This window comes from Oryx dammah, unplaced genomic scaffold (genome assembly GCF_014754425.2).
Source record: "Oryx dammah isolate SB20612 unplaced genomic scaffold, SCBI_Odam_1.1 HiC_scaffold_26, whole genome shotgun sequence".
NCBI classification, from domain to species: domain Eukaryota; kingdom Metazoa; phylum Chordata; class Mammalia; order Artiodactyla; family Bovidae; genus Oryx; species Oryx dammah.
Genome location: NW_024070210.1, coordinates 59,339,848 through 59,365,836, shown reverse-complemented (window position 1 = coordinate 59,365,836; position 25,989 = coordinate 59,339,848). Strand labels below are relative to the sequence as shown.

General features: G+C 38.7%; 1 protein-coding gene and 1 non-coding gene across 3 annotated transcripts in view; both read right to left on the bottom strand.

Moving 5' to 3' along the window:
- Nucleotides 1-468: 468 nt before the first annotated feature.
- LOC120853802 lies at nucleotides 469-629 on the bottom strand. Its single transcript, XR_005718857.1, has one exon. It is a non-coding gene; the product is annotated as a U1 spliceosomal RNA (small nuclear RNA).
- Nucleotides 630-673: 44 nt separating this feature from the next.
- L2HGDH (L-2-hydroxyglutarate dehydrogenase) overlaps nucleotides 674-25,989 on the bottom strand; it is a 50,504-nt gene continuing 25,188 nt past the window's right edge. Inside the window, exons 5-10 of one of the 2 annotated variants that reach the window (XM_040226791.1) lie at nucleotides 23,797-23,959; nucleotides 22,523-22,557; nucleotides 14,632-14,799; nucleotides 13,229-13,386; nucleotides 11,995-12,126; nucleotides 674-2,639 (exon numbers count right to left, since the gene is read on the bottom strand). In XM_040226791.1, coding sequence (XP_040082725.1) covers nucleotides 2,444-2,639; nucleotides 11,995-12,126; nucleotides 13,229-13,386; nucleotides 14,632-14,799; nucleotides 22,523-22,557; nucleotides 23,797-23,959 — 852 coding nt within the window. In that variant the 3' untranslated portion in view covers nucleotides 674-2,443. Of the gene's footprint in view, nucleotides 2,640-2,878; nucleotides 4,295-11,994; nucleotides 12,127-13,228; nucleotides 13,387-14,631; nucleotides 14,800-22,522; nucleotides 22,558-23,796; nucleotides 23,960-25,989 lie in introns of those variants that run through there. The other variant, XM_040226792.1, reaches the window with a different exon arrangement.

The following is a 25,989-nucleotide window of genomic DNA, read 5'->3' as shown; positions in this document are numbered from 1 at the left end:
CCCATGGAGAAAGCACTATAATGTTCCCTGGGACTCTTGTGTATGAAGATGATACTGATGTCAGCTTGATATTGCCACCAGTACCAAATGGAAAGCCATTTTTGTACTCGACTGAAGCAACTTAGCACAGCACAGCATGGTAGGAAAGTACTCCACTTTTTACCCCAAATACAAACTACTCTACCTCATTTTTATGTTATACACAAGGACAAGCTTTTTCTTTTTTTTATTGACTATCTAAATCCTACAATAGTTCATGGTTCAAACATAAAGTTTATATGAATCAGAATTTTAAAAAAAATTTTATTTCTCCATGTCCTGTGTCATATTCACCACCATTCAGTACCCATGTTAAATGGATGATGCACTAAAGGTTATCTTCAGTATTAGATAAACACAAACCACTGGACCCCTAGAAAATGTCATTGAGGGATCTCTATCATTAAAACAGAAAAAAAAAAAAAAAAACAGGGGAAAAAGTGAACACAGTCCCCCACTACCACAAATTATGCAGCAAAGTTTCCCACATTTGGGGAAATGGCAAGGGTCAGCATATCCGGAGTACAACAGATGATCTGTACACTGGAAAAACCACCTTCATGTAGGTGTCTCCCCTGCCAGGCAAGTATTGAATCAAGAGTTTTATGAAACTAAAAGTTATGTTCACAAAACCAACGCTCATTAAAATATTTTAAATATTAACATACATTTCTGTCTTAGAAATACAAAAACCTTTAAAATATTATAGCATTATTCCACAACAAGACTCTATTGACAAATACAAAATGTTTTACAAATAGAATAATCTACACATTCAAAACACTTTCAATAGTTTTTTCACAATTTTTTGGAAACATAGTAAAGATCCAAATGGAATGAGCACTGCTTTAATTAGGATAGTTATTTTTATAATTTCAATCTTTCACAGCTTAGTGTATATACAATCTTACTGTCAATAAAATAGAGAACTGAATATTTTCCATCTCCAAATAGTCTTGTAATGCAACAGAAAATACCCTGTGTGTTACATTTCTTGGAGGAACCAGTTGTTATAAAGAATCATTAGGGCTTGTTTCCTCTGTGAATACTTTCCAACTGCTTTCAGTATGTACGCTCATCCCAAGTGTTAAATAACCGCCTAATCAATTTACCTGGATGTGCTATTCTGGAACATGAGCTGACGATGTGTAGCCATTCAAATTAATTAATGAGGTAGCTCAATCAATGTAATCATTGTCTTGAAGTGAAAAGGAAAAAAACAGATAAGTTTTCCTATCCACCAAAATGCTCATTTTTCTAACTCATCCATCACACAGTTTTAGAGATGAGTGGAAAGAAAAAATTAAGACTAGAATATTAATCCAGAGAGAATATATGTGAGGGAATGGATGAAAATTTCTCACCTAACTGATGGTTCTGTAATAAAAGATTCCTTATATTCTACTACATTTCCATTTATATTTCTAACATTCTGAACTATAAGAATCATTTCAATAGATACCACACACACATATAATATATAGTACACAGTAGACAATATGGCACTGCGCAACAATTAAAAATACTCATGAAATACACATGATTGTAAGGCACTTTTGCGGTTTACAAAAGTGAATGCCTCAAAATTAGGTACTTCCTTAAAATGAAGAAATATCCTCATAAAGGTTTATAGGGTTCCAGAAAAGTCAAGTATGCATGACTCATTAGTGATCTGGGTCAACATTTGAGAACCTTGGTATAGCTGAAGACTAGAGATATAAGAGGTAACTACTATTTTAAATTACAAAGTTCTGCATGTCCGTGTCAGGACTCTAAGTTCTTCTGGGTTTTCGACCACAGAAGACTGAAGAATAAACAAAACGTTCACAGTGGACTGTTGGTAAGATTTGTGGAGGACCCAAATCAAGTCAATTGTAAGAAACTGAGAAGAATAAATACTTAGAATTTCTTTTGCAAAGTTATTTTTTACAAATATAGATTAGATACAATCTTACTCAAATTCCTTCAAAATGTGAAATTTCATGTATTTTTAATCAATAATTTAAAATTCCCAATTACTGTTGCTCTAAATAATGTGAGCTTTTTAATGACTCTTTGAAATTAAAAGGAGGTTTGCAATCTACAATATATTTTCTTGTCTAGGCAAGACAAAAGAAGCTTAGATATTATAAAGCCAAAAAGTTAAGGGAATAATCACTTTTCATGCTACAGTTCCCAGAAATTCCAAAAAAGCCAAATCTCATGAGGACAGATCATTAACAAAGTCAGAAAGAAAGATACAATTGTACCTTTTTAAAGAGCACAGACTTAGAAAATATATTATTTCCATGTTACCTAGTTTTAAAAATTCAGTGGTTATCTAAATGGTATACCTAAAAATGACATTTTAAACCAATTTTCTTAAAGAATGCAGTTAGTAAATTCTTGTTGCTGAACGTGGAGATCACAATTTAAATCTTTGTTGCACTTCATCTGCAATCATTCCAGAAATTGCAAGGGAAGAAGTGGCAGCAGGGGAAGGTGCATTCCTCACATGAAGAATGCGATTTCCAATATCCCCAATGCCTCCATCAAACACAAAATCTTCTATGAGATTCCCATCCCTATCCAGGGCTTGGGCTCTTACTCCAGCGGGGCCTCTGCAAAAGCAAGAGTGGCAGTCATCTGACTAGGAGAGATAGGACACTTCATATATGTGTCAGTGGTTTCAAAGTATTCTTAAAGCGATAAAGTCTTTACTCTTTTAAGTGTACAATTATGTGAAAACCAAACGGGTTTGTAGTCAGTCAAAGGCTGTCAGTTGTAGCCTGTCAAACATACATCCTTAGCCTAAAATACACAAATGGGTTCTTTACAAAAGTAGCAGATAAACCCATACTTAATTAGTGTAGATGTATTTTTATTTGAATTTACAAAATGAATTTATTATAAAATCAGTTGTTAGAATATAAGGCTCTTCTGATTGATACAAAGCAAAGCAAGAATTATATGTGTCAGCTACATTCCTACAGCTGCTACAAATTTCTATGTATTTTTGTATTTTGTTTTGGTTGAATACTATTAAAATTTATGGAGAAAAATATTTGTGAATGGCAGCAAATTCTTGTTTTGTAGTTTGTTTTTATTTTTAACAGTTTAGCCTTTAATATCAGGATAACCTTCAATCAAAGAGAAATGACCTGGAGAAGGAAATGGCAACCCACTCCAGCATTCTTGCCTGTAAAATCCCATGGACAGAGGAGCCTAGCAGGCTACAGTCCATGGAGTTGAAAGAGTCGGACAAGACTTGGCGACCTTGCCTAGTACAGTAAGACCCTTTAATACTAAAAGTTCTGCGTTATAACACTTGAGTTTACAAGTTAGATTTTTTTTCTTTTTAGTTTTTTAAAAAAGTTACAGATAAAACCTGAATAAAATATTTTTGGAGTCCAAAAGTACCTCCACTGAAACCATGTAAGAAAACCCAGTTGAAAACAGTTGCCTAGACTCAAGAAATCAGGCAACAATATTAAACAATTTTGAATGATTCTGGGCCAACGCAGATAAGCACATGAGGAAGATACAAAGAACAATATGAGAGTACTACCCTCTAAGACCTCAGACTAACTAAGGAAAGATCATGATAATAATAGCTTTTTTTGTTTTTTTTTTTTTCCAAGTGTTTAATCCATGCAAGCATACTGTTTAATCCATCCATCCATTAAATTCTCTCATTTAATCCTCACAGCTCTAAGAAGCTGATATAGTTTACATTTAACAGCAAAGAAAATAGAGAGATTAAGTAACTTGCCTGAAGTTACACAGCTAAAAAGTTCATTTGTAGAGAGATAAGTAAGAATTACAACAATGAGGGTGAAAAATTCTATAATAAAAGTAAGTAATTTGTAATACTGAAGCCTTCAAGGAATCTGGACAGGAGATTTCTGAGCTGTAAAGATTTCCAGGTAAGAATCAGATACATCACTACAACACAAAAAGACAGAATGGGATGGAAGCTGAATTTTCTTAGGGTAAGGATACATACAGCCTATTGGCCAGGATATGGTCCATTTAGGTATATTCTGTGTTTATAAATTCTCTCAACTCATCAAAACAGCATCTCTCCTCTCTCTTTTCTTGGATAACACTCCTGTTGCTGTTGTGAGCATCTCTATGAGTTTTCCGGTCCCTCTCCTTTTATCCCACAGAAGGCCAAATGAGGGGACACACTGTGGCATGACCAGCTACTGATGGTGAGTGTTCAAAAAGCTCTCCTCTCCATGAAGGTTTAGTTATTATATTCTCCTTACTCCTTCTAAGCAAAGAGAAGTTAATGTTAATTAACTAGTTAAAATGTGTCTATACTTATTTATTCCTCTTACAAACATCAACTATTTTATCAACATCCCCTACATTCCTGCCCAAGTATTCAAAATCTATAATTCAAACTGTAAAAAACAATATATAAGATAAAGTTTTTTTAAGGAACTTAATGTAGGTTGAACTAAAGTAACTATTTCATATGAAATGTTTAAATTATCAAATTCTTCATGTGTTCATGTTCCCTATTCAGCACTTAATGAAACTCCAGGGTTTTTCTTTGCATGATTCCATATAGGCCAGAATTGAATCTTGCACAACACTCCTATTTCTGCCCTGGTGTCTAGATTTGCGTACATAGGAAGTATTCAACAGAGGCTTCCCAGGTGGCGCAAAGACTCCACCTACCAATTCAGGAGACACAGGTTCGATCCCTGGGTTGGGAAGATGCCCTGGAGGAAGAAATGGCAATCCACTCCAGTATGCTTGCCTGGAGAATCCCATGGACAGGGGGAGCCTGGTGGGCCATAGTCCATGGGGTCACAGTCCGACATGACTGAGCATACAAGCAGCTGCTCTCTAGGAAATTTTAATTGTTTAACTTTTACTTCTATTTTAATAGCTGAAAGAACAAATGATTCAGCAAATATAATATTTGCAAAGTTAGCTATATTTAACTATTTAATGTTATTTCTAGCAACATATTTTGCCCTATTTGTAACTAAATTTAATACGAATGTAAGCCTTAGACCCTTAAGTATGTCTAGAAACAACAGGTGAATCTGTAACTAATGGCATTCATTCTTCTGAGAAGTGTTGCATTTATTGCTTTATTATTCTGTGGCAGGCATAATGCTGTGGGCTAGAAAACAGCTACAACAGGCGACTACTGGCATCTTTGTTGCTTAGTTGCTAAGTTGTGTCAGACTCTTTTGCAACCCCATGGATGATAGCCCACCAGGCTCTTGTGTCCATGGGATCTACCAGGCAAGAATCCTGGAGTGGGTGGCCATTTCCTTCTCCAGGAGATCTTCCTGACCCAGGGATTGAACCCATGTCTCCTTCATTAACAGGCTGATTCTCTACCACTGAGCCACCAGGGAAGCCCACTAACATTTTTGGCCAGTTTAGTATTTTATAAAACTTACCATGGGATCTACTGCTAACCTAAAAATAGAAGTTCACATGAGCATTTTTAAACTGGGAGTGGTGATACAGGGCAAGTCAACCATTCCATCTTAATTTCCAAACTCGATGGAAGGGTATAGGGTATTTTTATTATTAATATTCAACCAAACTGGGCTGCAACAAAAGGACATGTAAATGTTTTGTGAGGACTTAAATAACATGAGTACTCTGTAATGAGGGTGAAGGAGTTCTATGAATCCATTAAATAAAGCGTTTAATGTTTTTTTTAAGTTTCTAGTTGTTGGTTATCCATTTTGATTATAGCAGTGTGTACATGACCTTCCCAAACTCCCCAACTATCCCTCCCCCACTCTCCAGCAACCATAAGTTCATTTTCTAATTTGCACACGATGCATTTTTAGCTTGCAACACTGTTCTCTCAATTTTTTAGATTTACCTTCCAATTAACTAATTTTCTCTTATGGGAGGTCTAAGCAGCTGTCTAACTTAATCATTTGAGTTTTAAAATTTAAGAACTATATTTTTCATTCCTAGAAATTCTGATTATTTGGTTTCTAACTTTGCCTAGGGTATTTTTTATATTATTATTCTTTTTTCAGTTTACTTCATTTGCTTTTTTAATTCACTGGCATATACTTACTTTATGGTTTCTAATATTACTATTACCCTAAATTGTTAGGGTCTAATTCTAGTATTTATTCTATCTGCTTACTCTCACTATGGTGCTTTGTAACTTTGCTGGTGAGTTCCTATTCAGCAGGATTTTATCTGGGGGAATAGTGTGGGGGCTGCGTTGAAGTTATGTCCCTCTACAGAAGGTTTTATATTTTTTTTATTGGTAAAAATAAATATACTGACTTATATTTGCTTTTATCAGTATAAATAAATACATTGATATATATTAATATAAATAAAATGAACAGTATAATGAACTCCCATTTTATCAGAAGCTTCACATTACCATTCTGGGAACACCCTTTTTTTTTTAATGGGAAATCTTAAACATGTACAAAAGTAAAATGGACAGTATAGTGAACTCCCATGTATGTATTACCCAGTTTCAATAACCAACACACAGGCAATTTTGTTTCATCTGTACCCCACTCTCTGTCTACCTCTCTCCACTGGATTATTTTAAAACAAACCCTAGAGTGCATATCATCCTGCTTCAATGTATATTTATCTTAAAAGGATTCCTAATAGTAAGACAAAACTACTAATTGCTTCTTGATAAAAGTGAAAAAGGAGAGTGAAAAAGCTGGCTTAAAACTCAACATTCAAAAAACTAAGATCATGGTATCCAGTCCCATCACTTCATGGTAAATAGATGGGGAAACAATGGAAACAGTGAGTGACTTTATTTTCTTGGGCCCCAAAATCACTGCAGATGGTGACCGCAGCCATGAAATTAAAAGACGCTTACTCCTTGGAAGACTAGCTATGACCAACCTAGACATCATATTAAAAAGCAGAGACATTACTTTGCCAACAAAGGTCCGTCTAGTCAAAGCTATGGTTTTTCCAGTAGTCATGTATGGATGTGAGAGTTGGACTATAAAGAAAGCTGAGCACCGAAGAATTGATGCTTTTGAATTGTGGTGTTGGAGAAAACTCTTAAGAGTCCCTTGGACAGCAAGGAGATCCAACAGTCCATCCTAAAGAAAATCAGTCCTGAATATTCATTGGAAGGACTGATGCTGAAGCTGAAACTCCAATACTTTGGCCACCTGATGCAAAGAACCGACTCATTTGAAAATACCCTGATGCTGGGCAAGATTGAAGGCAGGAGGAGAAGGGGCCGACAGAGGATGAGATGGTTGGATGGCATCACTGACTCAATGGACATGAGTTTGAGTGGGCTCCAGGAATTGGTGATGGACAGGGAGGCCTGGTGTGCTGCAGTCATGGGGTCGCAGAGTAGGACACGACTGAGTGACTGAACTGAACTGAACGTGTATGGGTGTGAAAGCTGGACTATAAAGAAAGCTGAGCACTGAAGAAAATTGATGCTTTTGAACTATGGTGTTGGAGAATACTCTTGAGAGTCCCTTGGACTGCAAGGAGATCCAACCAGTCAGTCCTGAATATTCACTGGAAGGACTGATGCTGAAGCTGAAACTCCAATACTTTGGCCACCTGATGGGAAGAACTGACTCATGTGAAAAGACCCTGATGCTGGGAAAGATTGAAGGCAGGAGAAGAAGGGGATGACAGAGGATGAGATGAATAGATGGCATCACCGCCAAGATGGACGTGAGTTTGAGAGAGCTCTGGGAGTTGGTAATGAACAGGGAAGCATGGCATGCTGCAGTCCATGGGGTCGCAAAGAGTCGGACACAACTAAGTGACTGAACTAATTGCTTACTATCAACAATATTCAGCTTGTGGTCAAATAACCCTGATTTTCACTCATTCTAATCTGTTTAAAGTGAGAGAGTGAGAGGGAAAAGTATTAGTTTGAAGCAAGATCCAAACTAGACTGGATCTACACTTAGCTTACATTTCCTAGATCAAAATGGTGGTACAAATTGAAACTTCAAGTGTTTGTGAGTGCAGGCCCAGGGTTCTAGATTTTTACAGATTTTTTTTTCTAGACTTCCTTCTCACTGAGAGTATAGCCCTTTCAGAGTCCCTGGCTTTACAAAGGGATCTCATTTCCAACTTTTCACCTTTTACGGACCCAAGGCTTTCTTTCCAGCGCTTGAATGGCAATTAAAATATAAGTCCTATGTATCTTGATTTGGGTGGTAGATATGAGTTTATATAATTCCAAAGTTCATTGAGCACTTAAGATCTGCATATTTTATTGTAAGTGAATCATATATCAATTAAAAACGAAACTCAAGTTAGATTGACATCAAAATCAGAAAATGCTCCCTATCCTTCCAGGTCAGCATTAGCATTCCTCTTAATTCTTGGGTTTTCAATTTCCTCTTTGTTTTCATCTCTGGGATGCCCTTATTTCCTTGTACTCTCAGCAATAAATATTTCAAAGTGTTTTTTATTATATTTTCTCCAGACTCTCATAGTGTTTTGTAATGTGAAGGCTACCACATTCTCTAGACTAGTGCTCAATCAGGGGAGATTTTGCCCCCTAGAGGACATCTGGCAACGTCTGGAGACATTTCGGTTGTCATACCAGGGAAGTACTGCTGGCATCTAGTAGGTAGAGGCCTGGGATGCTGCTAAACATCCTACAATGAATTGGACAGTCCCCCCACAGTAAGAGTTATCTGGCCCAAATGTCAATGGTACCAAGAATGAGAAACCATTTTTTGCAAAAGGGTCTGATCACCTTTATTACAGAATTTCTGGCTTTTACCCCTGCATTTCACAATGATATTATGTAGTCTTTAGCTATCACTTATGATGAAAACATCCTGCCTGAAAATTTACTTGCCTGAAAAATACCTCCCAAGAAGGTATTTTCAAAATGAAGAATGGAAAAAAGAGGGGATCTTGGCAAATATGTTTTCATGTTTTATGTCCTTACAATGCTAACACATACAAACTAGTTAGATTACCACATCAAAATTAATCACAGAACAAATTAAAGGGCTTTAAAGCTTAAATTACAAATCTTAGAGATCATCATTTAATAATGAGAAGTTTATATACCTAATGCATATATTTGACAGGCTATCACTTTATATTTCAGTCTAATGTTCACCAGTAAGTTACTGACCAAGATGCTCTGGCTAGGCAATGAGAAGTCAAGCTGTATCCCCTTTGGAGGCTACTGCAACTAAAGGACACCATCTTGAGCTAAAAATCCCACTAAAAGTGCTGCTTTGGTTCTTTTTTACTATCCAGAACTGCCTTATATGCTTCCACCTCAATATTAATGATAGATCATTTATGGTGTCACATGGGTTGCAAGATAAGCAGGACTTGGGCTGCAGATGGTGATTGCAGCCATGAAATTAAAAGACGCTTACTCCTTGGAAGGAAAGTTATGACCAACCTAGATAGTATATTCAAAAGCACAGACATTACTTTGCCAACAAAGGTCCGTCTAGTCAAGGCTATGGTTTTTCCAGTAGTTATGTATGGATGTGAGAGTTGGACTGTGAAGAAAGCTGAGAACCGAAGAATTGATGCTTTTGAACTGTGGTGTTGGAGAAGACTCTTGAGAGTCCCTTGGACTGCAAGGAGATCCAACCAGTCTATTCTAAAGATCGGTCCTGGATGTTCTTTGGAAGAACTGATGCTAAAGCTGAAACTCCAGTACTTTGGCCACCTCATGCGAAGAGTTGACTCATTGGAAAAGACTCTGATGCTGGGTGGGATTGGGGGCAGGAGGAGAAGGGGATGACAGAGGATGAGATGGCTGGATGGCATCACCGACTTGATGGATGTGAGTCTGAGTGAACTCCAGGAGTTGGTGATGGACAGGGAGGCCTGGAGTGCTGCAATTCATGGGGTCACAGAGTCGGACATGACTGAGCGACTGAACTGAACTGGGCTTCAAAATGTGGGAAAACCTAATTATATCATTTATTATGATGATGATTATTATTTAAGATTCTAAGCATGTAAGGTGTGGAGAATAACATAATGACCACCAATCTTTTAATCAAACAGCTTAAGAAATAAAGCATTATAGATATGGCAGGAGCATCCTGTCAAACTCTCTGGATCCCATTCTCTTCTTTCCCTAGAGTTAACTTTTCTCTTCAATTAGGTATTTATCACTCCCATGTTTGTTTTTATTTTTACATGTGAAATCCATATACAATATGTCATAAACATATAAATGGTATCAAACATATCTTCTACAATTTTCTTTTCATTACTGATAATTTCTTGCATTTCATAGCTACAGGAGTCAAATGGAATTGCTGAATATGTTCAGCTTCTCTTTCTTCAGAAAGAAACTCATATGTGATTGAGTTGAACTTGTCCCCAAATGCACCAGTCTACACTGCTGTGTGTTTTCTACTGGTAATGAGACTTGTAACTGAAATCCACTCCCTTCCTCCCAGAGACAAGAGTATTCACCAAAACTCACAAGCTCCAAGCTCAGTTCTACTCTATGAAATCCACTGGTCTAAAGTGTTTTCCTCAGACTTCTACAAAAGTGTGGTAATCAAATCTAGGTATTGAATTCATTCCAACTATTTATGTATAGAATTCACTACACCCATCGGTTGTATTTTCCAAGGAATATTAACAACAGTAAAAGACACTTGATTTGACCCATCTATTTTCAGATACAAAACATAACAAGACTGCTAAAAAAGACCACTGAAAACATAAAAGCCTTCATTTATAGGTGAGTGAAAGAACATAAAGCCCAGCTATTTTTATCCCTTCCATTTCAGAAGGTGAGTAGAGGGGTGAGAAAGATAAGAGTAAAAACATTTGCTCGGTTTAATAGTTCTAAGCATTCAAAGAGCCTGGTCTAGGAATGACACATAAGTCAGATTTAGACCAGGACGCTACCCTGAGGGAGACAGCTGACGTGATCATTGCTGTCCTCCTAGATACAGAGTCGAGCTGCTGACATTTTACACCAGGCGAGTCCCGCCGCTGTTACTGAGGAGACAGACATGGTGCTCTAGAGATTCATGGAGGGATCGGTTCAGGGAAGAGGGAGCCTCAAAGACCATGGTTGATTAGGCCTAACAAATGGCCGGTTCAGGAAAAAAGGTGAGCACTCTAAAAATACCACCACAAAGGAAACAGGCTTATGTGGTATTTAGGACAAATAAGAAAACTAAAAAATTTTAAATAGTCCTTCCTTTGTCCCACACCCCTGTAGCAAGGACTTAAACTGATTGCCACCGTACTATTTCCCACTCCTGTTCTGCAAATAGTCCTTGAGTGCAATAGGACCCAAGAAACAGCAAAATAGGTAGAGGAAGCAAGGTAAGACAGCAGGTATGAGTTATGTTTCTAAAAGGCTTTAAGAATCAATTAAAGTATAATGTTTTAACATGCTTATTACCTAATTAGGTAACATGGTGATCAATGATCTTGCACAGAACTGAAGTCAGAAGGCTTTGGAATCACAAGTGGCCAGGGAGATTAAAAAACTTTCAGGTGAGATGTTTTATTATGAGTGATAGCTAGACACAAGGGTGAAGATGGCATCATAATATAACTGCAATGAAGTACAGCTTAGTGCTAGTCTCTCTAGACAAGCATAAACAGACCTAGTTCAAGCACTAAAGGGAGTGATGCCGTAACACCCAAAATGCAAGGGGAATGAGCAACTTGTTAAGAAAGAGAAAAGTGAAAGAAAGAAAGAAAGTGAAGTTGCTCAGGCATGTCCAACTCTTTGCGACCCGGTGGCCTGTACCTACCAGGCTCCTCTGTCCATGGGAATTTCTAGGCAATAGTCCTGGAGTGGATTGCCATTTCCTTCTCCAGGGGATCTTCCCAACCCAGGGATCAAACCCGGGTCTCCCGCATTGTAGACAATCATGCAAAAATTCAGGGCACACACTAACTGCATGGGTGCTTAGAATCACAAAGTCAGACCCACCTCCCAAGTTCACATAGGTCATGAATGCATTTACAAACCTTATAGCTTTTCCTTACCTAAGTATATCACTGATAGTAATTTCAGGGATAAACTTTTGAAGGTGCTTCACTGTTGCACTGAGAAAACATGCTTTGTATATTTCATTAACTCCATAGGAGAAATTCTGGAACACCAGTTTAATCAAGCCACTGAAAGCAAAGCAAATAAAATCTTTATGAGAAAGAATTCTTTATTACTGTAAAACATCTCTACAACTATTAGATTCAGGTTGGGGGTGGGGTGGGGAGGAGGGTGGAACCACAGAAATCTAGGCGAAGTCCAAAACACCACGTATTAAAAAGAAAATCAACTTTTGGCCTACGTTAAAAGGAAACTTCATGGAAGGAATACCTTCCAAATTCCAGAAGTAAACACCTTTCAAATTCAAATTCCCAGGGGGTGCTGGTTTCAAACTAGGATTCTATAAAGCCTGCCCAAACCAGGGCTTTCTAATGCAATGTTACTTGCTCTTAAAACACACCTAAAAGGCATTTACAGATTTTTTAATTTGGGTATTAAACATGTGGGACATTTACCCTACTTCTCTTTAGTCAGCCAGAGGTCAGATACGCTAGTAGTGATTCTCAAATGCAACTCTGGGGAGCCTGTGCTCATATGTATTTTTACAAGCACACAGCTGGGAAGCCCCACCCTAAACTGGTTTCAGAATCTGTGCAGGGTGAAACGCAAGTAGAGCTCTGAAAGCTTTCTAGTGATTTTGATGATGTGAAACCGTCTAGAGCGCAACACTACTAAAAGGACAAAATACTTCAGTGGGTTATTTCTTACCACAGTAAATGATCTGCACTTCATATCAATGTAGCAGTATTGCTAATTTTCCAGAAAAGGAAACAACCTTGCTTATCAGCAGTTTCTCCAGAGGTTTTCAAAATCATGGTCACTACCCTGAAATGATCTTATCAAAGTAAACCATCTATTGATTTTGAGAGAAACTTTCTTTTCAAACTCAACTAAAGGTTAGCAAAACAAGATTTGGATTGTCAGATGGAGGATCACTCTTGGCTCTTTTTTAACCAAAACATCACCCTGGCTCATCAGAATTTTCTTGAAGTAGTTAAAATGTTATGCTTATTTCACAAAGCTCTTAATTCAGATTAATTTTTTTAAAAAACCAATATACCAATCACAAATATGAAGATTTATCCAAAGAAACCTAATATCAAGAAAGAAAAAATTTCCCATATTAAAAGTATAAGCACTTAAAATCATTTTTTAAGGAAATGAAGTTACCTCTTGATGATTATATCCATAATATCTCTGGCACTGAAGTCAAAGGGTCTGTAGCCCTCTCGTTTAAAGGCAAGAACTGCATTTGGCCCTAGCCAAATATTGCCATCCATCCTTGGTGTGAAGTGAACTCCTAGGAAAGGAAATCGGCTATCGGGGACCTACAGATTTAACAGAGCAAACAGAGCCCCATTTCATACTGCATTTGATTATACACACAAACATTGAACTGGTAATATAAAACACCTTCTTCCCATGCATTTACTTGTGATCTGTGCTCAGATAATAATTTTCTACATATGTGCTTCTGCCTAGAAAGGCCACACAGGAAACCTGATGCCATGACCATGAGGCACACTGTCCCATCTATTCCTCTTTCTGGGTAAAGAAAAAAACTGTCCTACTTTAGGTTATTCCCCACTCCTACCGTCCCCAACTAGGAATCTACACAGCTGACAAGCAAAATCAGAGCACCAGAAAAAAACCCACCTTCATAACACAGGCTTTTGTCAAGTGGGAATGTAACAGGTTGGAAGAGATAATGGAAGTTTTGGCAAGGTAAAAAACACTGAATAGCTGAATACTCATAGTTCAACCCAGTAGGTCCAGACAGAAGAATGAGCTTTTCATTTAAATGCCTATGTCTTCTACACCATGAAACTACAGAGTGGCCACATCCCCTTTCTTGCACTTACAGATAAGTGAACTAAGAAAGAAGGCTGGCATCTGGGCTTGTTGTAAGGAAAAGTTCTCTTAGGAATACTCCTTCCAGAGAGAGGCGGGAGAATCAGGTTCTTTCATCACTGTTCTTCCTGTGTACACTCAAGCTTTCCAGTACTTGTGAGCAAGTACTGACAATTTAGGGCTTCCCTGTGGCTCAGCTGGTAAAGAATCTGCCTGCAATGTAGGAGACCTGGGTTTGATGCCTAGGTTAGAAAGATCCCCTGGAGAAGGGAAAGCTTACCCACTCCAGTGTTCTGGCCTGGAGAAATTCCATGGACTATATGGGTAGCCATGATATCAGAACAAAGATGTAGGGATTTAACCCAGAGAAGCAGGTGGAATGCTTGAACTAAAAAACCCTTTAAAATATCTCTTGCGTCTAACCCTGGGAAAAGTTTTTGTTTCATTCCCTTTTTGCCACAAGCATCTTGAGAAAGCAGAGGTATCATGGCATGTGTGTGTGCTCAGTCGCTCAGCCGTGTCCGATTCTTTGTGACGCTATGAACTGTTACCCATCAGGCTCCTCTGCCCATGGGATTTCCCCAGCAAGAATACTGGAGCAAGCTGCCATTTCCTCCTCCAGGGGATCATCCCGACTCAGGGATCAAATCCTCGTCTCCTGCATTGGCAGGTGGATTCCCTACCACTGAGCCATCTGGGAAGCCAGATGTATCATTACCTACCGGATAAATATTTCCTTTTACAAGATAGCGCTTTTCTGGCTTCAAGACTAGGTAATCTCCCCGGAATGGTACAATTCGAGGATTGGGATTGCAGCCACTCAACTCGGAAATACGGTCTGAGTAAAGTCCTGCACATGTCACAACATACTGACATCGAACCTCCTCTCCCTAGGGCAAGAGAAAAGAACAGTGACTTCTGGGAAGCAGAAAGAATAGGTGATAGCAAAGACAATAAAGGCATAGATACGGATCATTCATTCATTCATTTATGGCTGCATCACACAGCTTGCAGAATCTTAGTTCCCTCACCAGGTATTGAACCCAGGCCCCTGCAGTGAAAATGTCCTAACCACTGGACTGCCAGGGAATTCCCATCTTTTTATTCTTTTTAAAAGATGAGATTAAATACAAGTATCAGCAAAAGAAGTTCTTCAGCATTTAGTTGGAAGGTAGAAACTTAGAGCAGTGGCACACAAGAAGATATCACCTCAAATTTTGTACTTTAGAGTTATAGTGGTTGACCTAGCGAGGATACCTAACAAGCCACATACAGACAGCTCTTTTTTACAAAGACCTACCGTGGAACTTCTTCACTACTTATTGCAGGAAGAAGCCACCTTCATTTAGGTGGCCTCAACCCATTTGGACTCCTCTGTATTTCAAATAGCTTCTCCTGTCTTATCTAGGGGCAATTATCCTGTTACTCACAGGTTGCTTCACACTCAACCCTTGCTCAATTCCAACTGTAATCTACCCAGCAACCAAGGTCTCCCTTTTGATCAGTATCTACTTTGCAAAGTGAGGCTACTTTTCAAAACTCAGTCATTCAACCCACATTTACTGAGAATGCACACTATGGTCAAGGTTTGCTTTACTAACTAGGAGACTACTAATCTTAGGCTGTGTTTTCTCATAAATTTTATTTGTGATTATCATCTGCATATTTTTTGCTTTACTCTGATAGGGTTAGCCAATTTGTGACTCAATTTCCTAAATGATTTCATTTAACCCTAATTCCCTACCATACTCCATTTCTATTGCTTTATTTCTTACAGAGGAAACAACTAATACCTTCTCGCTCCAGGTAATCTCATGTTCCTAGATTTCCTTACGAGAGGACCTGTTTCTGAAGCCCTGAGGTTCTCATCTGCCTCAGTGTTCTCTTTCTTTCTAGGCTTTACTGATTTATCCTTATCCTATATCTGTGTTCATCCTATTTTTGCCCAGCTACCAAGATAAGCCTCTTTTCAACAGTTATAAAAGCACACTTCGGACAAAAATCAGATGAAGCTTCTTTGCAGTTAATTCAAATTAGCTAGACTAAACTCATGAAAGTTTTAAGACCCTTGAAGTCCAAGGACTATGTCAACAAAAATAAAAATGCCTCTTCTAAGCAGGTTAATATCTTTTCTGTTCATCTAGAACTATATACCAGAAGTACAAAAAAATTTTCACATGACATTAATCTACTAGTTACTACTTGAAAAGTCAGCAATTCTTTTGTTCTTAGAACATAAAATGAAGATAAGCCTATGAGAAATGTAAAGATAAAAGAATCTGTAGAATGGTACCAGAATGCAATAACTTAGAAGTTCTTTTAAAAACTAGAGGAACAATTTCAAAGGAAAAAAAATTATTAAATAATTTAGTAACATTAATTTCACACCCAAAATGGAAATTTTTAATTTACATTGACTTATTAGTTCAACCATAAAAGTCTTTTAAAAAATACACTATTCATCATTATTGGTATTTCATAAGCTTCCCTGGTGGCTTAGACAGTAAAGAATCTTCCTGCAATGCAGGAGACCAAGGTTTGATCCCTGGGTCGGGAAGATTCCCTGGAGGAGGAAATAGCAACCCACTCTAGTATTCTTGCCTGGAGAATTCCATGGACAGAGGCACCTGGGGGCTAAATCCATGGGATGGCAAAGAGTCAGATGCAACTAACACTTTCACACATTCAAGTGAAACAGACCTTTCCCCCATATTCAACCTATAAATCTTTAGTTTGCAACTCCTCTCCTCAAAAGTTTATTTAAAAAATTCATTTCTTTTAGCTTGTTATAAATGATAGATATTCAACTTGATAAACTGACTCAAAATTTTATATTTTATAATTTTTAAATATATTAAAATTATATTTAAAATTTTAAGTTATATTATTTAATTATACTAGAGGAAAATGCCAAAATAAAAGTAACAACTATAGAAGCTGAATGAAATACATATCCCCTGGTTTCCCACAGGCCCCTGTGTATCTTGGTTCACATGATGCCACACTTTAGTTCCTTAGTTCCTTAGGGCAGGGGTGGAAATAGACTTTTAATCCTTCTCTTCTTTTAGCTTTATAAAAGTTTTAAGTAAATGTTTCTAACAGTTCGTTTTATGCACTTCTTGAAAACAAAATTCACAGGTTTAACATTAATGCTTTAAAATATTATACATCAAGAAAGCCATTTCTCACTCATGCAACAAGTTGGTCTGTGTTCTCTTTACTCCTGTTTGCCAGACAATCTTCTATATTTTGTAATTTCTGCAAAGACACTTCTTGTCCATAGAGTATATGCAAGAGGTGAAAGCTGGCCAGCAGCTTTATGAAAACAGTCTGAACCATAACACGGGCAGTCCATCCCACTTACGCTTCATTCTATAATCACATTCATCATTAGCAAACTGCACGAAGGTCATCATTTCTTGAATGAGAGTGCTTCAACAATTGTCTTGCAAATTCCCTTGAAGCTGGCATCTGTTTCAGGGAGCTCACCATACCCAGCATCATTTTCCCCTACTGGGACAACCAAGCCTGCCTCATGAAAATTCTTTGTCATGACTTTCTTATCTTTATATTTCATCTTCATGGTTCTCTGTTCCAAAGAGTAAACCCAGTGCTCTGGCTGCTTCTGTGCATTTTTCATCTATGTTTTTCAAGAGACCAGTTTTCTTATCTGTTTTTTAATCAAAAAAAAAAAAAATCTGATGGCAGCAAACACGTTATCTCCATTTTGATCAATTATACAATTTTTCTTTGCAGGGCTTCCCTGGTGTCTCAGATGGTAATGCGTCTGCCTGCAATGTGGGAGACCTGGGTTCGATTCCTGGGTTGGGAAGACCCCCTGGAGAAGGAAATGGCAATCCACTCCAGCACTCTTGCCTGGAAAATCCCATGGACGGAGGAGCCTGACAGGCTACACACCATGGGGTCACAAAGAGTCGGACACGACTGAACGACTTCACTTTCACTTTCACATACCAACATATACAGGAGGTTGGTTCATCAGGAGACTCCCTGAAATACCCAACATGGAAATGAATTTTATTATCTGCAGAAATAATGGTCTGGAACTCAAGAAGGCCACAGTAAAATCTCCAGTGAAGGTTAAAATCAGGCTTGCTGATTTTTTGTTCATTTTATGTTTCATAAAGACCCACTGATCAAAGCCCAACGTTTGCAGAAAAGGGAACTGGTTGACTTCTCAGGATCAAGTCCTTCATAGAAATTCCAGAAGTGATAGAAATCTCCAGGCAGAGAATAACTATAATGATTTTATATACTTATTTTCTTTTTAATATCTCTTTTCTAAAATCACTGGAGACCTCAGTTTTACAGCATTCACTCCCCACCAGGCCTGCACTTCCCACCACTGCTGACCATTCTGCTTCTTAATCCTTTTTTGAATGAACACCCTGGCTGTTCTGCCATTTGGGCCACATGATCCAGCAGCTCTGACAGTAATTCAAGTTTGTGGCTGATCATGTTTTAAGGAAGGCCCCTATAGGAGGAATCACAGCACAGAACTTTAGGATTTTGGAGGAAAGTTACACCATCCTCTGAAGGTAATTAGCCTGCTTTTGAGAGAGGGCTTCTGCCTTTGATTCAACACTTGACCACAGGTCACCGAGTTACCATTTGAACTACCCATTATGAACTGGGTATTGTCTTACTCACCAGGCCACAAAACTGGGTGTGTACACAGCACTCTGTCATCAAGAGGAAGTGGAATATACAAGATCAGAGATGTATAGGTCCTGCAGGCACACATAAGTTGTGGAGGCAAGTGGGCTCAAATGCCCATGACCTCCACTGCTAAATCATCTCCTCCCTCTGGACCTGCTCCCTCGGCCCCATGGAAAGTGATCAGCTGACCAAGGAAGAAAAAAATACAGGCCAGCTTGACAAATGGTTCTGCACAACATTCTGACATCACTTGAAAAGAAGAGCTACAGCACCAGCGCCCCACTTGGGAGTGGCCCTGAAGGTCTGTAGTAAAGGGCAATCTTCCCAAGGGAACAGAACACAGAATGTCATACCTGGTTATTTATCTTATCTAGAAGGAGAGATGGCTAGAAGTATGGATCTATACTGTTTCATGTGCAATGACTATTTGCTGGATGGTCAGAAAAAGGAGCTCTGGAGAAAAGGTATGTGAATGGATCTCTTAAAACAGGTTCAGATAAAAAAGATATTTGGGTTCTCTATGAATGCTCACTGAAGAGTGATCATGGAAGAGGAAAATTTTAATAATCAGTAGACAAGATGACCTGCCCTGTGGATGTTAGCTAGCCTTTGTCCCCAGGCACCCCGTCCACACCTAGTGGCTTCATGAACTAAATGGTTATGGCAGCAAGGAGGTAATGCATGGGTTTAACAACATGGACTTATTCACCAAGGCTGATCTATTTACAGCCACAGGTGAATGCTCAATCGGCCAACAGCAGAGATCAACATAGCCACCGACATGGTCCCTGGACCACTTCAATCAAAAACCAAAGGCAGCACTTAGTCCTCACTGGAGTAGACACTTGCTCTGGATAGAAATTCATCTTCCTCACCTGCAATGCTTCTATGGAAACCACCATCTGTGAACTTACAGGATGCTTTATTCACTATTAATGGCATTTTACTCAAAAGTATTACTTCTGATCAGCGAGCTTATTTTCCAGGAAATGAAGCATAACAATAGGTTCATGCTTGTGGAATGCACTAATTTTACCATTTACCTCACAATCCTGAAGCTACTGGGTGACAAAAAGTAGAATGAGCTTTTGAAGATACAGCAACAGCACTAGCTGGCTGGCAACACCTATAGGCTTGGGGCAATGTCTTCCGGGATTCTCTACATGCTCTAAACCAGTGACTAATACAAGGTGTTGTTTCTTCCACAGCCAGGATTCACAGGTCTGGAAATCAAGAGGTAGAAAATGGGAGTAGCTCCTTACTATTATAATAAACTGCTTACGAAATGTTTGCTTCCTAGCCCTACAATTTTTGACTCTGATGGTCTAGGGGTCTTGGTTTCCAAGGGAAAAAATGCTTCCATTAGAAAATAAGCAATGGTTCCATTAAGTCAGAAATTGATACTGTCATACCTGGTCACTTTGGGCTCCTCCTGGCAGTGAATCAATAGGCAGAAGGAATTAACTGTTCTGGGCAGGATAACTGATTCTCTCAAGGAAACGCTGAGTTGCTACCACATAGAGGGCTCAGAGACGATAAAGAGAAGTATGTCTGGGATGTAGCTCTCCTGGGATATGTTTTAGTTTCCCCATGTGTTATTATAAAAGTTAACGGAACCCAAAAATGGAACCCACAACCCAAACAAGCAGGGCTGCTAAGCGCACAGACACTTTAGGAATGGAAGTTTGAGTTACCCCAACAAACTAGGAACCATTACCAGCTGAGATGCTTGCCAAGGGCAAAGGGCCTATGGAATGAGTAGTGGAAGAAGGAAATCATAAATACCAGCTATGACCACATGACTGGTGACAGAAATGAGGAGTGTAGTAGCAGCAAGGGGTATTTCTTTCTTATTCTAAAATAAAATATAATTGCTTATAAATTACCCAACTCTTTCTTTATGCCCACTGTTACTAGCGTGAACTGTGTCTTCCTCAGATTTATAGGCTGAAGTCCTAATGCCCAATGAGACTCTATTTGGAGATAGGACCTTTAAGGAGATAATTAAGATTAAATAAGGTCTGTAAAGTGGAACCCTAATCTCATAGGACTGGTGTTCTTATAGGGAAAAGAGACTGCTCTCTCCCACTCTCTCTCTGCATGTGTGCAGGCATACAGAAAAGGCTACTTAAGGACAAAGGCAGCCAGCCACAGGCCGAGAAGAGAGATCACACCAGAAGCCAACTCTGATGGCACCCAGACCTACATTTCTAGCCTCTAGAGATGTGGAAAAATAAATTTCTGCTGCTTAAGCCACCCAGTGTGTAGTACTATGTTATGGAAGCCCTAGACAACTAGCACACCCATTTCTGCCACTTCCCCATCATCTAACACGGGGTTTCTCAACTTCAGCATTATTGACATGTGGGACCAGATGCCCCTTTGCCGTGGGGACCTGTCTCTCATATTGTAGAATGCTTAGCAGATTTCCTGGCCTCTACCCACTAAATGCCAGTAGCAGTGCCCCTCCTCTTCCGCTTCTACTAGGTGTGATGAGGAAAAGGATTCCAGACGATGCCACACGTCTCCTAGGAAGAAAAATTACCTCCAGTTGAGACTTAAGATGCTTAAATAGTGGTTAACCTTTTATCTCAGGATTTATATTGCAGGGTATCAAAGTGGGAGAGTGACTCAGACAGAAAAGAAATGAACATTCACGATCAATAAAAGTAGACTTCATATCCTTTTTGGAGAGAAAGCTTGTCTTCAGGTGTATGAAAGACAGTTGCACCTTGTGGATGGAAGCATAAGTGTTCTACTCTGTTTCATAAATGTAGTTATAAGGGGTGTGAGTGCATGCCAAGTTGAAAAGGGAGGGACTGCAGGGGATTTACGGTGTCACTTTGGTGATGCTGGGATTGATGCTTCCTTACATGCTTCTAACTTAAAGCTGACAAAACAGGAACTGCATATGATCTGGGAGGCAGAGGTACAGCAGAACCACACTATTCTCTGAAGGTCACCTCTGGCCCAAACACCCACTGCCAAGTATTGATAAATTACAGCTCCACCTTCAGCTTACCTCCTGACCACCTATCCTACTGGCCAAGCACTGCCCCAGCCACCACTTGGGTCTAGACAAAGCTTCCTGCTTGCATTCCAACTTTACCAGCTGGACACACTTGGCTTCTCAGAAACCGGCTGGAGATGCCTCCTGATCTACCAACTCCCCTTCTGAATTTTCACCTCCCTAAATACTTTCAAAACCGTGTAAGGCCTAATTCCTACAATATACCATCGATGACTCTACTCTCCTGACTGACTGAACTCTGATCGTTCAGTGAACAAACAGCTAACGCAATACTTCTATGCTATTCAATAATTCTTGTTTTAGACCATGAGAAGATGAAGAAAAGCAGCCTATCTCTCCCTGCATGGCCTGCTCCCTGTCCCCAAAGTCTTATAATTAGTAGAGACTTAATAATAAGTTCATGTAGATAAGTAGGCAGAAACAATAAAACATCTATCATTTTTCACTACTCCAAATGCTTATAATCCTATCCTTTGCTGGCACAATCACTTGATGAAGACATTTCCAAGTTGAAACCCTTCTTAGAATGAAAGTTGTTACATTGTTCCCAAAGGATTTTTCTCAGAATAACTTTTACAGTAGGCAAATTTCATTCAATGACATAAAATACAGCACTACGGTTTAATTCAACTTTTTAAGGAAGAAGATGACAGTAAATAAAGTAGATGAAAGTAGTTTACTTAAGAATCTTGGGACTACCCTGGTGAACCAGTGGTTAAGACTCTGTGCTTCCAATGCAAGGGGCTCAGGTTTGATCCTTGGTGGTAGAACTAGATCCCACATACCACAACTAACAATCCCAAGAGCCTGCAAGCTGCAACTACAAGATCCTGCATGACACAACTAAGACCTGGCACAGCCAAATACATAAATAAAGATTTTTTTAAAAAAAGAATCTTTACCTTTGTGTTCCTTATAACAATTGGATATTTCATCCCTGAAAAAAAAAAACAGTGAAAAATTTATTTTTAGCAAAAGAAGGCCTACATTAAATGCAATATTATTCTAGTCATAAATTTCAAGGATTATCTCCATCCTAACCATGACTGGCTCCTACTTTTCATTCTAAAGTTTTCTTTTTACCAAGTAACGAGATTAAACTAGTTAATATCTGACAATATATAAAACTCTGGCATGTTTTTTTTAGCATATTTTATTGTAATTCATTTAATCTGTAAACCATTCCCCACCTCAGCTCCAACATTAGAAGGCGCAGCTTTTCTGTGACCCACAATCCTAGAAAACATGCTACAAAATGGCCCATCACAAATCAGCATATATTTTTCCAGAATGCTATGACAGAATGCTATGGAAGAATGCTATGACATTTGTCATTCAAGTGTTCGTTATCTGAATCCTTTTGCAGATTCTAGGTTGTATAGAGAAGCAAGAGTTGTTACAACACAAAATTTCCAATGATAAACTATTTCTAAAATTTGTTCCCAATCAGATACATGTGATCTTAAAGACCTATAATGCATATGGATAGCAGGTAAAGAATATGATTTACTTACTTACATCATAAATTTGATTGATTATGCTATCTACCTAACAATCTCAACTATTTAACAATTTTGCTCATCATCTTAGAATTTAGAAGAACACTGGGAAAATGATTGCTTCAGATAGCCCAGATCTCCTTAAAGGCTTGTCAAGAAAGAATGAACTGAGCACTACTTCTTTTTCCCTTCAAATTTCCAAACAACAGATTTAAGGCTTAACAACTAATTAATTTGGTTAAAAAAAAAAAATCTGTGCCCCCAAAGCAAAACAAAATAAACTCTAAGTACAGGCTACAGTGGGGGAACTGGGGGTGGGGGGTTCAGAATGGCTGAGTCATGTCCTATCCCCAGACAGTCTGATTCAGTAAGACTGCTGCTGCTGCTAAGTCGCTTCAGTAGTGTCTGACTCTATGTGACCCCATAGACGGCAGGCCACCAGGCTCCCCTGTCCCTGGGAGGATGCTAAAATCTGCATTTTTAACAAGCATCCCCAGGGGATTCTGAGTCTAACCTATTGGATAGGAAAGTCTTTGGGAGCTAATTTCACTTCTGCACCTGCCTCCAGCTCTGTGCCCTACTGGTGACCCTCTTATCATGCTACCCTAGACAGAAACAGTCCCAAATTTCTTTAAAGTCAATTCAAGTATTCAACAGAAAAGATAAAGACAGCTTACCATCTTTACTTCTTGAAGGACTTTCTCTAGCCATTTCAATATCTTCTACTTCAAAACTGGTCAAAATAGAGCCACCTGCTTCTTGAAAATCCTTGGCAAATGACAAAGCCACCTGCCGATAGTCCACGATGCCAGTATAAGGACAATCAATAGCCATTAGACCCTGGGACAGAATTGTAAAAAAATCAAGACAATATACTTAAAAACTGCTGAGGACAGGCTCTCCAATGAGGCTTCCCTGGTGGTTCAGTGGTAAAGAATCCACCTGCCAATGCAGAAGACTCAGGCTTGATCCCTGGGTCGGGAAGATCCCCTGGAGGAGGGCACGGCAACCCACTTCAGTATTCTTGCCTGGGAAATCCCATGGACAGAGAAGCTGGCAGGCTATAGTCCATAGGGTCTAAGAGTTGAACGTGACTTAGCAACTAAACAACAGATTGTCCAATAAATTTGATCTTTGGCTGAATTTTTTTTACTGTTTATATTGATGGATAACTCACAATTAGCCTTTCCTGGCAAACATCTAATAGTCTTAAAGAAAAATAAAATAAAACCTTTCTCAATTCAGTGCCTAAATTTGATACTGAATACGTATACAAATTGTCTAACAGATAATAGAAATAATACTAAATAAGAAAACCTCTATAATCTGGAAATAATTCTCCTCCTTAGAGGAATTAATTTTTCCAGGCTCTTCCAGCTGCTACAATGAGTCTTTCAGTTTTATTTATCCTTAACCATATCTGATTCTGAGTCAAATTCTGTATCACCAATTTCTTTATATAAACTGCACCAAGATTTTCCCAGTGGTATATTATCTGTCATGCACACTCAGTGAGAGCCCAGAGTTGTTCACAATGTTTTCAGAGTATTGATCTGATCTGCTGCAGAATCTATCTTCAAGACTGCAACCACTGAATGGAGATTTTAGTGGTTCATTCAAACTTTCTTTTCAGGTAATATGGAGAAACTAATAGCCTGGGTATTTAATTGCTATGTTGGAGTGTGTGTGTGTGTTTGTGTGTGTCAGTTGCCACTCAAAACATGTTTATAAATGAATGATCTACAACCATACATATCTAATTTTTCAGAATAAGTATTCAATGTGCATAGGCCTTTTCTAATTGTGAAGAAAAAGATATGAGTAGAATTTCACACACTAAATATTGACTACATTTTGGTAAGTGCTTGGAAATGGCACCATTTTCTGTTGCCTTTTTGTATATAAGAGTACATCAGTTCTCTCAATCAATTTCCCCTAAGAGGGCAGACTGGTTCCCAGGATAACTAAAGCCCAGAAGTTGAGTGTGACTTAAGTGCTGCCATCCTCCTGGGCAGCACTGCACTGCTGTTACAGTTTTAAAATGACATCTGATAATATTAAATATCTCATCTGTACTCTCTGCTCCACCCCAGCCCAGCGCATTTACCTGTCTGGCCTTTAAAAGCTTTTGATTTTGCCACATTGGTCAGGGAACCCTGACCCATGTTTCCAAATGGTCAGATGGCACTAAAAGCGAAGGCTCACAATCTCAGGCTCTTTCACAAGCTGAACCTAACATGTGGCAAAATTCATCATTCTCCTGACAGTCTTGCTTCCAGAATTTGAGAGCATTTGCCAAGAACAGGAAATCATTCCTTCTATTTCAACACAGTAGACACATGTAAGATTTTACACTAGAACTTCTATTGCCTGAAATTCCTAAATTCACAGGTCCAATAAGTAGAATTCAACTTCAACCTACAAATAGTATTTGGGATACAATAACCTTGGAAGCTAATTTAAGATAATACTAAGAGTTTAGTCACAAAAACTTTCTTATATAGCATAAAACTATGTGATAAGTATGATAACAGAGGGATAAAATAATATGTGTACAAGTGCTTCGTATCAATCTTTTTTTATCATCCCAAATATCCTCCTTATTCATCTTCTGCTCCTCTAATCCAGCACATGCCTGACACACACAGAAGGCACTCAAATATTTACTGACTGAATGAACTTTTGAGGGCTATCTTTAAACATATACCAAATTTTACCCTTCCTAACAGGTTTCCTTCTTCCTTCCCTTTCTGGTCTTGGCTCTGATCCTCCTCCTGAGATGTTGGTGTGCCTTGCCTGAATGTGGATGAGAGGGAAGGTGGAACAAATCACTGCTGCCAAGCTGCTGACACTCTGGCCTAGGGAGGGGT